Source organism: Lipophrys pholis, assembly GCF_963383615.2.
Source record: "Lipophrys pholis genome assembly, chromosome: 4".
Classification (NCBI taxonomy): Eukaryota; Metazoa; Chordata; class Actinopteri; order Blenniiformes; family Blenniidae; genus Lipophrys; species Lipophrys pholis.
Window position 1 is genome coordinate 22,593,877 of NC_137637.1, and position 15,335 is coordinate 22,609,211.

At 41.4% G+C, this 15,335-nt stretch overlaps 1 protein-coding gene across 1 annotated transcript; it reads left to right on the forward strand.

Moving 5' to 3' along the window:
• The first annotated feature begins 7,092 nt into the window (after positions 1 to 7,092).
• Positions 7,093 to 9,783, forward strand: LOC308108185 (amphoterin-induced protein 1-like). The gene is made up of 2 exons (XM_080460950.1): positions 7,093 to 7,341; positions 7,618 to 9,783. The coding sequence occupies exons 1-2, from the start codon at positions 7,328 to 7,330 to the stop codon at positions 9,179 to 9,181; spliced, it is 1,578 nt and encodes a 525-aa protein (XP_080317076.1). The 5' UTR covers positions 7,093 to 7,327; the 3' UTR covers positions 9,182 to 9,783.
• Positions 9,784 to 15,335: the final 5,552 nt, after the last annotated feature.

Genomic DNA, 15,335 nt, shown 5'->3' on the forward strand with positions numbered 1-15,335 from the left:
CTATAAATTGAAAAGGAAGAAAGGAATTGAAAAGAAAACTGAAGGTCAGTTTTTCAATGTTAGCACTGACTTTTAAAGTGGCATTTTTCCCCACAACTTCCATGTTTTGATACATACTATTTTGATATATTCAATATGTTTGTATCTTTCAGAAATACTACTTTACTCTTCCTTTTAGCGATATGATTTTCGATGATTTCTTTGTACGTCACACACAACTGATCATCTTATTATATTCACCTGTTTGGGGCTTTTATTGTCTCCCTGCGTCATCATCTTGGATTTTATCACTCTGGATATTTGCCCTTTTTTAATCAGATAGAAGGACTGATAACCTCCTTTACACTTACAGGCAATTTACGGACAATTAATCTCAAATGCATCTGTTGGAGGAATCTGGAGAATCTGCATACAAAGTCCAGAAAGGCCTGAGTTTGAACCCTCAACCTTCTCATCAGAAAGCTGGAGAAATAACCATCTTCCAGTAGTTATTAAAATTTATGATAGTGGAAAGTAGGTGAACCTTTGTTGAAGTGCACGTCTTTGTCCAACAGGTGGCAGGATTGACATGCACACCCTGATATTAATTGTGTGCTGGAGGCATTCACACAATTGTTTTTCAAATCTTTATTATTCTGAGAGTTCTTTCGGGTTTTTGGTTATCTTCTACTCCTACAATCTTTAACCGGTTTGAACCATTCAAATATTAAACTGTGTCTCTCTTTTTCAGATATTCCAGCTATGTTTGAACTTTTTGAAATCTTTGAAAAACTTCTTTAGAACTCAACCCATTCAACTTTTAAAACATTCAACTTTTTGAATTATTTTAAAAACCTGTTGAAACTTTCTTTTTAATATCTTTTAAACTTAAGATTTTGTTTAATCTTTTTGAAATCATTTTTCACATGAAAGGGCATGGAAAACCATGAAGCATGGAATTGGTTTGTCTTTTTGATTTATGTGCACATTTCTTATTGCTTAATAATTCAATGTCGTTGAGAATAATGGGAAGTCTTTATTGGTGTAGCCCCAATCTATGCTTGGTTATAATCTGAGCATGTGGCTGTTTCCATATCTGTTGTGTTTTTCTAATTTCCTCCTGCGATGTGTTTGAAAGCGGTAATTGAAAGCAGCAGGTTTTAGTTTGTACGCCCCCGGTTGAAAATTACAGGAAATAATATCGAAACATATGATAATATAAGAAATGCCTTAATGTGGCCTTCGTGTATGTTTTATAGGTTGTATAAGCAGATCAGTCTGCACGTTAAACAAAAATCCCAGTGATTATTGTTACTGGGATGAAGCAAAATAACTTTTTAATGTAAGACATTCTCTCGCAATCGCTCATATTTTCATCCTCTATTTGTATTTTTCTTCCTACATGCTTCACAGCACCAGCACCAGGCACCACGAGAAAATTGCTTTTGATTTGAGTGAATTCGTGAGCTGCTTGTTGTAGCCATCCTGGTCCAGCAGAGGACTGGGGTGGTGCAGCAGAGTGAGCTGCACTTCCTGGTTAGACAGAAAAGAGAGGGGGAAAAAAAGCACCATAATGCAAGACGGCAACAGTTTTAGATGTTGTGTCATAGTGACTAAGAGGACTCAACATATGTTACAAAACTACCGGTACATCCATTCAGTTTGTAGTTGTGAACAGCAAGCAGCTCCTCTTTGATGCCACTCTGTTAATGGAGGACTCTGAGCTCCTTTCAATTTTACCTTAACCTGCTGCTGCTGCCCGGGAGCTGCTTCATTTATAATTCACAGGAGAACAGTAAATCTCCAGAGAGCAGAGGGACCATCCGCCAGGCGGCTGCCTGAATCAACCCTGCTGTCTTCAGCTGGCCAACTGAGTGCACATCAAACCTTTCTGAAAAGGTTGCCGTGACAGTCAGAGGTGACTTTGCTGTGGAGCTTAAATAAGAACTGTCAGGAGACAAAGTGATGAGAAACTCTGCACTGGAAAAGCTATATTCATGAGGGAGAGTCAATAACTACAGAGTGAACATTTGGAGCAGAGAGTATACCTCCCCCAACGAAAAGCTCCGCAGAGACCCTGAGGATACGCTGCTCATCACCATCAGGTGAGTTGGAGTAGGGAGAACATGCAGTGCTCCCCCTACAGGACTGTGATTAGATACAGTCCTGCTCAGTTTTAGGGGTTGAAAGTTTTGTCTCAAAGCAAGAATCTTCTCACTGTTCTGATGCCATCGCCAAGGGAGAGTCTAGAGCTCTCTTTATTGGAGAATCGGAATAGTGGAGGTGGAGTGTGCAGCCAGCAGATGTAGTTGTACAGATGAAGGTCAGAGCCGGAGGCAGGGGTGTCGTGAGGTTTCCGAGATGTAGCGGTGCAGGCAGGAGTCAGAACCTGAACTGTTCTGAGTCGACCCTGCTTTTACCCACAGTCAGCTGCGAGCAGCTCCAAGTGACAGCCTGCAACACTGACTTGGATAAAGCAGCATAGAAGATGGAAGGATGGACGGATGTTATAGCCTTTATAAATTTTGCATTGGTAAATTTAAAATTCCATTCAAAAAAAGCTTTATTTATATCGCACCAATTACAACATAGCCACACCCTAGCACTTAACATTCAATGAAAGATGGAGAGAAAAAAAAACAAGCCACGCATGAGCAAGCATATAGGAGGCCGTGAAAAGCAGCATCTCTTTTGCCAAGAAGGAACCCTCAGCAGATGCAGGCCCGGTGATGTCATCCTTCTCCGTACTGACTATCTCATTTATTTTTTTTCAACTTTGAATTAAATTAATATCTATGGTCATTTAGCAACGACCAACACATTTTTCGTTCTTAGTGACGAGCCTTGATTCACCCGAGGATTACAAATATGGAGTTTTAGTGTTTATCTATTCATCTTCTTTCCCACTTAATCTATGTTGGGTCCCAGTATGAAGAGCAAAGAAACCCATATGTCCCTGACACCCTAAGCCGAAATCAGACATATAATCTCTCCATTGGGTCGTCTGTCTTAGGTATCTCCAGGGGTAGCTCATATCGTGCCAAAGCCTTGTCAGTGAGGAGTTTTCTGGCTCCCCTGGTGGTGGGTGAGGTTTTCCCAGGAGCTCCGAGCTCTGCCACCTGTGAAGGAGCCATGTTCCCCAGGTACAGGAGATTCTCAGGGTGCTTCCTCCATCTCTCTCCTCATCTGAGATCAAAAGATGTCCTCTTTTGCTGTACACAGCTTGAGCAAAATCCCTCCTCAGCCACCAGATGGAACCTCTTTGAGTCTGACCGTGAGTTTCTCTCCATGGCCTCTGCTAACTCCTCCCATGCCATAGATTTGCCTTCTGCTACTGCTACAGCTGTGGCCCTTTTTCCTAATTATATTTGGGAATCCCTGCACAAATCAGGCCCTAAAGGCCTCCCTTTTCGGCTCAATGCACAGGAAATGTTATACACTCTGGTAATGGTGAGCAATTACTGACTTTCAGATTCATGTCACATTATTAAAGTAGACGCTGCAGAAGCAAAGCCCCGTTAACTTAATGGATCTCACACAAACATGACGCATACTGTTCCTGTAAGGTGATACACAATCCTCTCATTTATTCATTCGTTAATTCTTTTAATAAATCAGTACAATTCTCTTTTGTAATACAGACAGTATTTCTAAAGCCATACACTATAAATTAACTAAGATAAAGTAATATTTCAAAATAAATACCATGCTAAATTGCAATTGCATAGATGAAAACGTCTATTGTCACTGTGCTCATAATTCAGGAATTTCATAATGATACGGTATGGTAATTCAAACAAGGAAGATTTCATTCAAATATTTAACAGAAGGATTAAAGATGATAACAACAAATGGCTCAAGTCGAGCGTCAGTACAAATGAGCTCATTCAAAACATCGCACAGATTTTCTAAATCTTTAAACTTCATTTGAACTTATCTTTGACTTAAGAGTCGTCCAAATCGTAACGTTTTCATCACGTCCTTGGAACTATTAATAGTCAGATTAGTCTGCAAGGCAAATCTCATCAGCAGTAATTAATAAAAGTAAGTAGGAAATATTATTTTGAAAATTAAACATTTGTCTTTCATATGTATCCATTTCTGTGGTTTATTGTTAAAAAAAAAAAAAAAAACATCAACAACAATCCTCTTGGTCAAAAATTCTTGACTTATTCAATTCCATATTTTTCCTTTTTCTTTTCTAACGAAACGTCGACCAGATCTTTGGGATTTGATTAAAACATGGAGGACGCCAGCAGTGGCAGTATCCTGTAAGTGAAACCTCATGATGCAACTTAATCCTGCTCTGAAATCCTGCACGCAGCTTCAACATCTTAATTAAAGACTTGCAAGTGGATGTTAAATGTTGCATCTTACCCTTTGAATGCAGCTGATCTAACAGCTTCCCGTTGACATTCCTTCGTTTTGGTTAAATTACTGATCAGTGAGTGCAATAAATCTTAATTGATAGGATGTTACATAGTCAGCAGTCAAATTCTTTAAACATTTTTTTGCCTGATCATTTCAAAGGCGACCTGCCATGTCAACGTGATCGGACTGGATGTTTTCGGGCTCCAGAGCGCATGCGTCGAAGACGACGTGAAGTCACGCCGAACACACCATTTACGCATGGCACGCCGGTTAGCACCATAGCTGCCAGATGTGACTCACTCTTTCCAGCCCAAACAACATAAAACCTACACACCTCAATAAAAACCATCGCAAATCTCAGCTGGTGTAGGAATCATGTTAAAACCATGAAACTATTATATGTTTATTAAAGAACACGGCATAAACACACAAATGCACCACATAAATTGAGAGATACTTGCCATATCTGGCAACACTGGTAAGCCCGTGTAGATTCATTTTCCAGTGGTTGTTAAATAGAGCCAACAAATCTAGCCAACTTGACGAGGGAAAGAAGTAGGAGAATGAGGAAAAAAGAGAGCACAGCTTTTAACATTTTGGCGGAGCCGCTTCCTCCAGCGCTTATCCGTGACGTCAGTCACACGTCAATGACGACGCAGGTTAATGTAGAAAAATATCCGAATTGGTACCACATATGAACGGTCCCACAGTCCAAAAACATGCATGTGAGGCCAATTTGTTAAATTGCCTCTAGGTGTGAATGTGAAACCCGAACTGGATAAGCTGGATGGATGGATGGATGGATGGATGGATGGATGGATGGATGGATGGATGGATGGATGAATGAGGCCTGGATCTGGTGTGAAAAAAATCGTAATTGGAGCTTTCACATGGCCACAAAACAGGTCGGATATGGTTCACTTGTGAGTAAAAATTCTGATTTCCCTGCAGTGTGAACGGGGCCCGAGCCATGAGACAGACAGAGATGTGATGCTGCACAAAATACTGCCATTGTTTGTTCTTTCTGACATCATATAATCGCTGACCTTGGCACGTACAGCAATGAAACCTGCCGACAATTTCATGTGTGCATTTTATATTTATTTTTTTTCCTATGTGGGTGTTTCAGTGCAGGGCGACCTTGTGATCGAAGGACTGATAATGATGTGGTGCAGCCATACGTGAGCTGGGCGGTCATCTGTCATGTTGGGGTGAAAATTGTTGCTCTTTTCACCTTAAGCTTCAGAGTGCAAAATCACAGACCCAGTGTGTGTCTCCCTACATTTTTCCCCCACTCTGACATAAAAATCAGTTTCACAGGACAGACTGACTTATCGCAGTCCGGATGAGGTGGGTGTATTAAGGATGTTTGCATCCCACTCAGGGGAGGTCCTGCTTTTGTGCATGATGGTGCACTGCTAGTTTATTGAGGAAACCTAATGGAACTGAGCCATCAATAATTTCCTTCTGCTCTCACTGCAGTGACAAGTCATAAAAAGGGTATATTGCACTCTGCTTGGCCTCCTTCCCTCCTCTCGGGATGCTCACCATGTTGTCCCTCCTTTCCTCATCAATCTAGCCGGCAGTTTTAGGACCTGTTTAGAAAGGTTTCCTTTGCATCGCTGCTTCAGCGCAGAAACCCTTCATGCTCAGTATGTATTCCTTTGTTTATGCACCACCTGCTAATTTCCCTGCTTTGTTCTCCAGATTTCACGTGTATGTCTCCCTGATGCCATAGCTGTAACCTCCCGGTGAAACACATGCTGCTCTGAACGCTCTGTATTGATCTCTAACGCTCGGCGGCATTCACATCACGTCCTGTGCTTAAGACTGCTGCAGCTGCAGTTCACACACACAATGAGTGTTTGCCCTGTCCTTCACCACTGTAATAAAATGATCCAGAGAAAATGGCTCCATCATTAAGGACATCATATCTTTGAATGAAGGAGGGTGTATATATATATATATATATATATTTAGAGAGAGAGAGAGAGAGAGAGAGAGAGAGAGAGAGAGAGAGAGAGAGAGAGAGAGAGAGAGAGAGATATTCATCCTGAAAAATTTTATACTCATTATTAAATGTTCTTATTGAATAATATTATAGTGATGATTGTTTAAAGCAGGGTTTGTTTTCAAAGTGTGGGAGGATGCTCATCCTCTGTCTCATACCAGGTAGAAATTTCTGGTTGAATGACAGACTTCCTAATGTTTTCCCCTTTATAATTCAGTATTGTTAACAGCTGTTGTCTCTGCGTTAACTTGTTGCTTTTAATCTGACTTGGTCTTGCATGTTTCAGCTGAAATAATTCCAACTTTCTCAAAATATTTCCTGACAGCTTCTCTGGTTTACGTGATGTAAAACTGAATTTCCTTAATTTGAAAATGTTGGGACGAAATGGGAGATTAAATCTGTCTTTGTTTCATAACTGTTTGACATCATAAAGACCCATTTTTTGTTTTGGTTGTTGTTGCCTTGCTGCTTAGACCGTTAATGTAATGGTGCACCTTCTCAGGAGAGAGTGAGAGAGAGAGAGAGAGAGAGAGAGAGAGAGAGAGAGAGAGAGAGAGAGAGAGAGAGAGAGAGAGAGAGAGAGAGAGAGAGAGAGAGAGAGAGCGAGAGAGAGAGAGAGAGAGAAAGAGAGAGAGAGAGAGAGAGAGAGAGAGAGAGAGAATGAGACACACCCCCAGCTCTGCTGTTTGCGCCCCTGAAGATCAACTATCACATGTTTGCATTTCCTCACCAGTCAGCAGCAGCAGACAGGCTTTTCCGGTCATTTGGAGCCTTGCAGCAGCCTCTCTTTGCTGCTGATTTTCCGCTGCTGTGATAAAGAAAACGCGACTGGACTGTTAAAGACTCAGTACCACCACCCCCCACCCCCACCCCACCCCTCATCCTCCTCCGTGTCTCTCTTCCTCCTCTGAGCTTCAGACCGGGGAAAGGTGAAGCTCTGCCGGGCGGGACACTGTGCCAGGACACATGTTTCTCATACGGTGAGGAAACAATAGAATGCTGGAATAATATCATCAAGAAAAACGTGCCTGTGATGATTTTGCCTGTAAATGTACAGCTTTGTTCGCAATCCGCTTCATGATGTCTTCACATGAATTCTTATTCACCATCCACAACTTTTTGATTATGTACCTTTAATGCATCTTTAGCTCACAAGGTGCTGTGAGATTTGCCACTTTGCCTCATTTTCATCCCATTCAGTCAAATGTTTCATTCTTATTCTCTCGCTGATCACCTTGTGCACCGTATTCTTACAGGTCCAGTGAAAGTCCTGCAGTTTTTCATCACGCCATGATGGGGGGCTCAACCTGCACCTCTCAGCAAGCCCCTTCACGAGGACCAAGAGGACCAAGTTTCATCCCGGCTTTGATTGGGACTTTGTTGTTCTTGCCAGTGGCTATTCGTGGGCAGTTGGTGGGAGGTCCTCTGGACTGCCACAAGACTTGCGTGTGTGCCAGCAACATTGTCAGCTGTTCTAAGATGAATCTAACCAACGTTCCCAGCGCTCTTCCTCAATACACGGCAGTTCTCGACCTTAGCTTCAACTCCATCAACAAGCTGCGTGCTGAGTGGACCCCGGTCAGTCTCAGCAGACTGCATAGTCTGCTGCTGAGCAACAACAGGCTCACCTTTCTTTCCTCCGAAGCGTTTGTGTATGTGACGAATCTCCGTTACCTCGATCTTTCCTCCAATGAGCTCCGCATGCTGGACGAGTTCATCTTCGAGCCACTGGAGTGCCTGGAGGTGCTGATGCTCTTTAACAACCGCATCGCTCAGATTGACCGCTCGGCCTTTGCTGGCCTGAACAGCCTGAAGAGGCTCTATCTGAGTCGGAACCAGATCTCCCGCTTCCCCTTGGAGCTTGTGAAGGAGCGGAGCCGCCTGGAGTCTCTTGGACTGCTGGATGTCTCGTCCAACCGGATCAAAGCAATGCCACTGGACGAGCTCGAAGCTCTGCCGGCCTGGCTCAAGAATGGGCTGTACTTTCACAACAACTCTCTGACCTGCAGCTGTGACCTGTACAACCTGGTGGCACGCTGGCAACTCAAGGAGCTCAGCTCTGCAGTGGACTACAAGAGCAATCATACATGTGTGAAATCAGGCCAGCGGAAAGAAAAGATGGCTATAATGGATCTGGATAAGACGCATTTGAACTGCAGTGAGGTGAAAATTCAGGATAGAGTGGCCTATCTGGAGCGGTACCTGGTCCTGGACTGTGACAGCAAGCTGAAGGACATGGAGAAAAAATGGACTCTGCCAGGGAACATCCCATTGTCTCATGAAAACAAGACTCCTACGTTGCGAGAGGACGGCAGCCTCCAGATCGGTCCCCTGAGAACAGAAGACTCGGGGGTGTACACCTGCTATGCCTCAAGTGACTCCCTCAACGAGACGATTTATGTAACTGTGGTGGTGTTTAACTCCACCCAGAGTGGAGGGCTGGAGAATCTAAAGACGGCCTACACCACCCTCGCAGGATGTCTGGTCAGTGTAGTGATGGTTTTCATCTACCTCTACATGACTCCCTGTCGCTGCGCTTGTTGTCCAGGTGAAAGCCTGGAGAAACAGGCCTCAGGAGACAGTCTCCACTCTTCAACCGTCAGCCTCTCCCCGGCACAGGATCAGACAGGTCCAGAGGGGGTGGAAAGCGGAGGCATCCTTTACCGACATGTGGCTTTCCTTGACCCCAAAGATCCACTGGAACAGAACGGCAGGCTGAATCCGATCGGCGAGGAGGACGAGGAGTGCCTGGGAGAGCGAGGGGAGAGGAGGAGGTCGGATGCTGGGTCTGTCAGCTCTGACACCCCTATGGTGGTGTAAAAGTCAGCAGGGAGGAAACGTGATAGTGGCATGCCGCGCCTTTGCTCTGAATCTGAGCAAAATAAAAACAAAAAGCATCTTCTAAACAAAGCTTTAGTGAATGGCACTGTTACAGTAGCATGTACTGTCGGTAACAAATCATTTAGAAGAGCAACGTCTCAACGAAACGTAAGAAAGAAGCCAATATTCTTTCAGAATCTGAAAGTCTGTTGAAAATGTGGTAGAAAGAGAATCCGCGATGTTGTTTCGGATTTCTTTCATGTAAATCTAAAATGCAGGTCAGACAATATTCTAGCAGTTATAAATATTGTTTGCATTGTTGACTGAGCTTTATAAAAAACTAAAAAAAAAACTTGATAAATATAGACGTCACTGGAAAGAATTACCAAGAACGACACATTACAGGATCGTGGCACTACAGAGATTAGAAGTTTTTAAATGTTCTATAGTTGCTGCTTTAAAGAGAAGTTAATGTTTATGCAAAGCTTGTACAGCTCACTTAATTATTACTGCAGGTTGTTTAATATTTATGCTGTATGTGACATTCCTGTTTGATTGGTTGGCCTTTACAGGAGACGATGCAGTAAAAATGACTCTTATGCAATTTTATTGACTCAGTTAATCTTAGATGTGAGCGTGATTTTTTATATTCAAGTTGCAATATGTGTTTCCACATAAACTGTGGCCTTCTTTTAAACACTGCTTTGACTAAATGTCATAATTGGGCCTTTTGTTTACAAGTCGTTTTGCATTTGTCCCAATCACAAACTCTTCCAGCACCGTGCTCTTCTCTTTACATTATTCATTTATTTTGATTTCATGGTGATGAAATTAGTGAAAAATATCTGTTTAACGAGAAAAACTAAACATTTGTTTCTGCTGCTGTTTTTCATTTGAACACGTTTGCTAATTTCATCATCACAACTGACTGTTATCAGAGAAACGTAAATGACGTATTGTTTCAGATAAGAGAGTACAACATAGCTCAGAAAGTGCTTTTTACAAAAGAATCATATGCTGTTGGAAAATCTGTACATTTTCATTTCTATTCAACATATGTTACATCTGTAAGTAACATGCATTTGTGGTATGGGCAGCTGAGCTAAATATACATAAATTTGAACTGTATTCTGCCAGTTACAAAGAGCTTATTCTGACACTGAGGTCAGGACTCCTGGCAGGACTTGTATGTATCAGACACTCAAAACAACTGTCAATATCAGAATAGGCTGTTTTCCACTGGAAGAGAAGATTTGGTAAATTGCAAACCTCATGCTCAGCTCTGCTGCTCATTCAACAAATGGATTTTCGTCACAAATGTGGTTCAGTTTAAAAAAAATAAAAAAGGAATATAAACTGGATTTCCAATAGTGACAGATTTGCCCAAAATATTGTTGCAATTGGGTGGAAAAAAATACACCAAGCAGAAATATCCTCACGTTTTGTGCTGCTTTTAATAGAGAAAAGCTCTATTAAAAGAGAAAGCTCTGCAGTTGATGGAAGCCAGAAAATGTCCTCTTCTGATGTTTTATGTTCACATATCCAATAGTTATGACCCCCTTTCAATGGTTTTAACTCTCCGATAGGAGAAATCAAAAGACAGCCGAAAAACTCTTTCAATAATAGCATTTAAAACAATACATTACTGTGAGGTCGGAAAAAGCTGAGATAAGTGTGAGCTGCATCCTGCCACACCGCATGGTTTCAGGAAGCATATCCCTCAGGGGAGACAAGCAGAAATGTGTACTATCCAGAACGGAATACTTCTGGGCATTAGTGCCCAACCCTGAGCAAAGCAGTCCAGCCAGCCAGCGAGCAGTATTATAAACAATGTCAGAAATAGCAGCCGACACACAGAGTCTCATGGCTGCTTTACACAGTGGAAATGTAAATAGAGAGGATGTAGCGTTCAAACTGTTGTAGTATCCAAGTACCTACAAATGAACTACAACTCTCGTCTTTACTTCGGTGTTGTCACGAATGCATCACTTTTCCACCGTCTAAACATGCAATCTTAAATCACTAAATCTGGTATAAATGCTTATATTGCCTAAATCAATTGATACTGGTGGTAACGAAAACCTAGTGAAAATACTAAGAATATATTGTTTTGAAGAGGTGACATTTAAAAGAACAAATTCAGGCTGTTCGTTGCTTATTGCTCGAACAAATATATAATTATATACTGAATATGTGTTGTTGTTTATTAAGCAAGAAAGACTTGTTCTTTCTCATGGTGCTTCTTTAGGATCAGTTTAGGTGAGACTTCATGTAATTGTATATTTGGGAGCTCACGCTCTGAGAATTGTCACGATCTTGTGAGTGTTGTCTAAACTTTAATATTATTATGTAGCTTCACAAGCTGAGAAACTTGTAGTAATCATGTCATACAGATATATATCGGTTACCAAGCCATGTTTTTCCTCTTCTCTTAGGTCTTCTGAAAACTGCCTATAGAAATGTTATGCTATGTGTTGAATTCACAGATTACAACCCAAGTTCCATTGCGGTTTCGGGACGATGTGTAAAATGTTAATGAAAACAGGAAACATAATATTGCAACTGGCTGAATAACAATGAAACATAGACACCATATGATATGATGGGCGGTAAATATTGTACAACTCGATGAAAAACAGGATCTTATTGTGAATTTTATGGTAGAAAAACATCATGAAGTTTTCTTTGTGTAGCATCCCTTTGTTACGGTGCAGTAGGAGTCCAGCTGCAGCTCTGTGGGAGCACAAGTGGTTCTGTGTTTGTTTAAATTCCACCTGCCCTGCAGTTTTAAGCCTACTTTCTCTGCAATGCGACAAATATCACATTTACTTACATGTTGCATGTTGTCCCAGCCTTTTCAGTGGAAACGGGTTGTTCAGAGTTCCCTGTACTGTTACACCTGTGTGTTAATGTCACTTACTGTCTTTATGTAAAGTCACAATCTTCTATTTTATTAGTCTTCTATGAGAATGTATTTTATTGTATTTATTTATTTGGTTGGTCATTTTTTCATTCTTGTATTCCAGTAAGCCACAAAAAATAAAGGTAATAAGGTGACAAATGTCTGATTTAAGTGTCCCAAACTTTTTTCATTCCTGCTGGTCTCCTTGTAATAGCTGCTGCTTGTTTAAGAAATCGGATTTCTTTAGCTCTTAAACCATGTTTTGTTTGTTACATCTTGTTTTAAATTATAGTTTAAACAATGAGCACTTGAAACAATTAAAGCACAATATTAGTTTGTTTTATTTGAGCTGAAATGGATTCCACCTTGTTGAAGCAAATTTGGACATATGTGACAATTACCTTCCTGAGAACTGGAAAATGACCTCTTGTACACGTTGTTGCTGTGGAGCTCATACACGTGGGAACTAACCTGTTCATTCTGTTTATTTGGAGTTTTTAAGTTTCTGTGTGAGCAAACTGCCAGATGGGCTGAGCCTTAATATTAAGGGGAGCTTTATTATGGTTTTTTGGTTGTTTTCTTTAATAAACAGTCAAGAAATGACAATGAGTAATTAGAGCGAGAGCGCAATGGGAAATGACTTGCAACAAAGGTACCCGGGGAGAAGTCCATTGGTGAGTTTGCTGTTTGTAGTCGACTACAGGGCTCCCCTGCAGCTTCACATTCATCAGTGAGCCAAATCAGCCTTTTCATTTCTAGCCCTCCGAGCAACAAAACAGAGAAGAATATTTAACAAAAATAGATAATTAAACAACAGATACACCAGATCAGACCTGCAGAGAGGTGAACTACTGGCTTCTTCTTCAATTTTACAGGAATGGCACAACCTTGTCCATTTGAGGAATAAATGGCAGACCCCTGGACGGGGCGGTGGGGGCCGTGTTTAGTTCGCCTGTCACTCACTCTCTTTTAACACCCAGACCCGGTACTGTCCAGGACAGGGCAGTACTGTGATAGTGACCCGGTATTTGATGTCAAATTAAAAGTTTCAGATTTCTAAACAAAAATAGCCCCCTTATATCTTCAGGTTTCCACCACCCTTACTCTCAATAAAAGTAGGCACAGACACTGGATTTATATATTTCCCTGTGGGTAGTGCAGCCCGTCTCTGTGAGCAGATATTTTCTCTGAGTAGGAGTCGGTGTGACATGTCGCTGCCCGATGAATGATTGAACAGGTCAGTGCGGTCATCCATGCTCCTCGCTCCAGTAGCTCCTTCCTCATATTACCATGTTTGAACACAGTACATGTAACGCCAGCCCAGTGTGTGTGTGTGTGTGTGTGTGGATTCAGCTGTATGGAAATTTCCAGGACAACCGAACAAGTATTGGAATCAGAGTTACAACATATATTATTAATCATCGTCGACTTGTGAAATGAAACCCGAACTGAATGATTAGAGGTGTCCCGAGGGGGTTAACAGAAGCTGATCTGGGTGTTAATCTGAACGTTTACATGGAAAATAACTGAATGACTCATCGCCTTTGGATGGTAAATCTGAGATTAAAATTAGAAGCAATGCAGCTGCATGAAGAAAAAAATAAATAAAAAATCTCGGCTCACTGAACACCGCTGACACGGATGGCAGCAAAGTGTGAGCCAGGGCCCGTTGAAGGTGAATGACTGGCATTTCTGAGCTCGAGAGGCCGAATTCAAAGTGAGATGAGTCATCCTCTGCTCAGGCCCCTCCCTGGAGAACCACATGTATGGTGAAGTGACTCAAAGTGCGGCTCGGTGAGGGCTCTGCCATCTAGTGGCCACTGGATCCATTGCACATGCTGGATTGACTCTTTCAGTAATCTGACAGCATATTCAGTGTTTTTAAACTGGTCTCACTAAATCCCCTTCACCATGAAGACAAAGATTTTTAAATTCAGCTACCATCTCATTAGGGAAAAACTCAACCACATGTTCATAGCTGTGGCTTCATTAATAATTCACCCACATTGATCAAGCGATGAGCTGCCACTATTATCTCTTTAGATGTACATTAATGCGTTTTAATAACTTTAAGCAGGCCTCTGCCTGTTTGTACACACAAACTGGAGCCAATAAAAACACATCAACGCTGCAGCACGAACAGAAGTTCACCTCATTTGAGCCAACATGGAGGAGAGGACTCGGGATGTTTGTCAGGATCTGTCAGGCCTCATAACTTATCCTAAAAAGGAGCTGGAGACTCACAGTGGTTTAGAAAAGTTCACCGGAAAATATAAACTCTCCTGACTTCAGTCTGAAAGGTCAGCGACTCCCCTCAGCGAGACCATGTGTTTGATGGCCACAGCGCTGACGCCTTATTAAGAGTTCAGAGGAACGGGATTAACACACGCTGCACGTTGTTGATTTATCTTTATCAAGCAACACGAAGGAGCGTGAAAGACGTGCAGCGGACAACATTGAATTTCATGTGAGACCAAAGTATAGATACCCTAATGTCTCCAACAATCCTCTTAAAAAAAAAAAATAAAAACACATTAAATCATATTACACTATTAAACCAGAGAGGATCGCAAATACATTGAATTTCCGTTCCCAGATTATGTTTCTATTTTGTTGTCTTCATCCACTCTATTAACAAGGGATGAGAGACGAATGAAAGCAATAAAGTACATCTACTTACTTCAGGTTTTCAGGTGACTTTTACTTTGGTATTTATTTTCCTGACATTTTTAAAATATGACCTCTGTACTGTCTCCTTCTTCCCGTCTCATTACTTGTTGTTTTGTGTTAATCTGTATAAGGATGATTCAGAGTAATCAATTTACTTCAATGAGAAGCGCGCTAGTGCATATAAGTATGTACAAGTGACCCCCTGCCCACCGCCACCTTCATCAGAAAAGGTTTGAAATGCTTTGAAGCTGGCACTTATAAAAATACAGGTTTACTTTTTTTTTTTTACTTGAGTACATCTCAGATCTTGTACTTGTTTTAATGGACTAAAACAGCTGAATGCTGGTGAATATCAAACTCTCAAGAAAATATCTGAGTCTATTCATCTGAATAGAAAAAAACCTTCTGGATAGTTTTCTCTGCGACAAATACAAACTATGCAAATGAGGCTTGTGTGTCGACTCATCCTGCTGCGAATACTTCAAAATACTTCAAATCACTTTAAAATGTCAATTAAAAAAAATGTTTGATGAAGAGGATGACTCAAGAGAAAAGACTCAACATCGGTATGTTTTTAAAAAC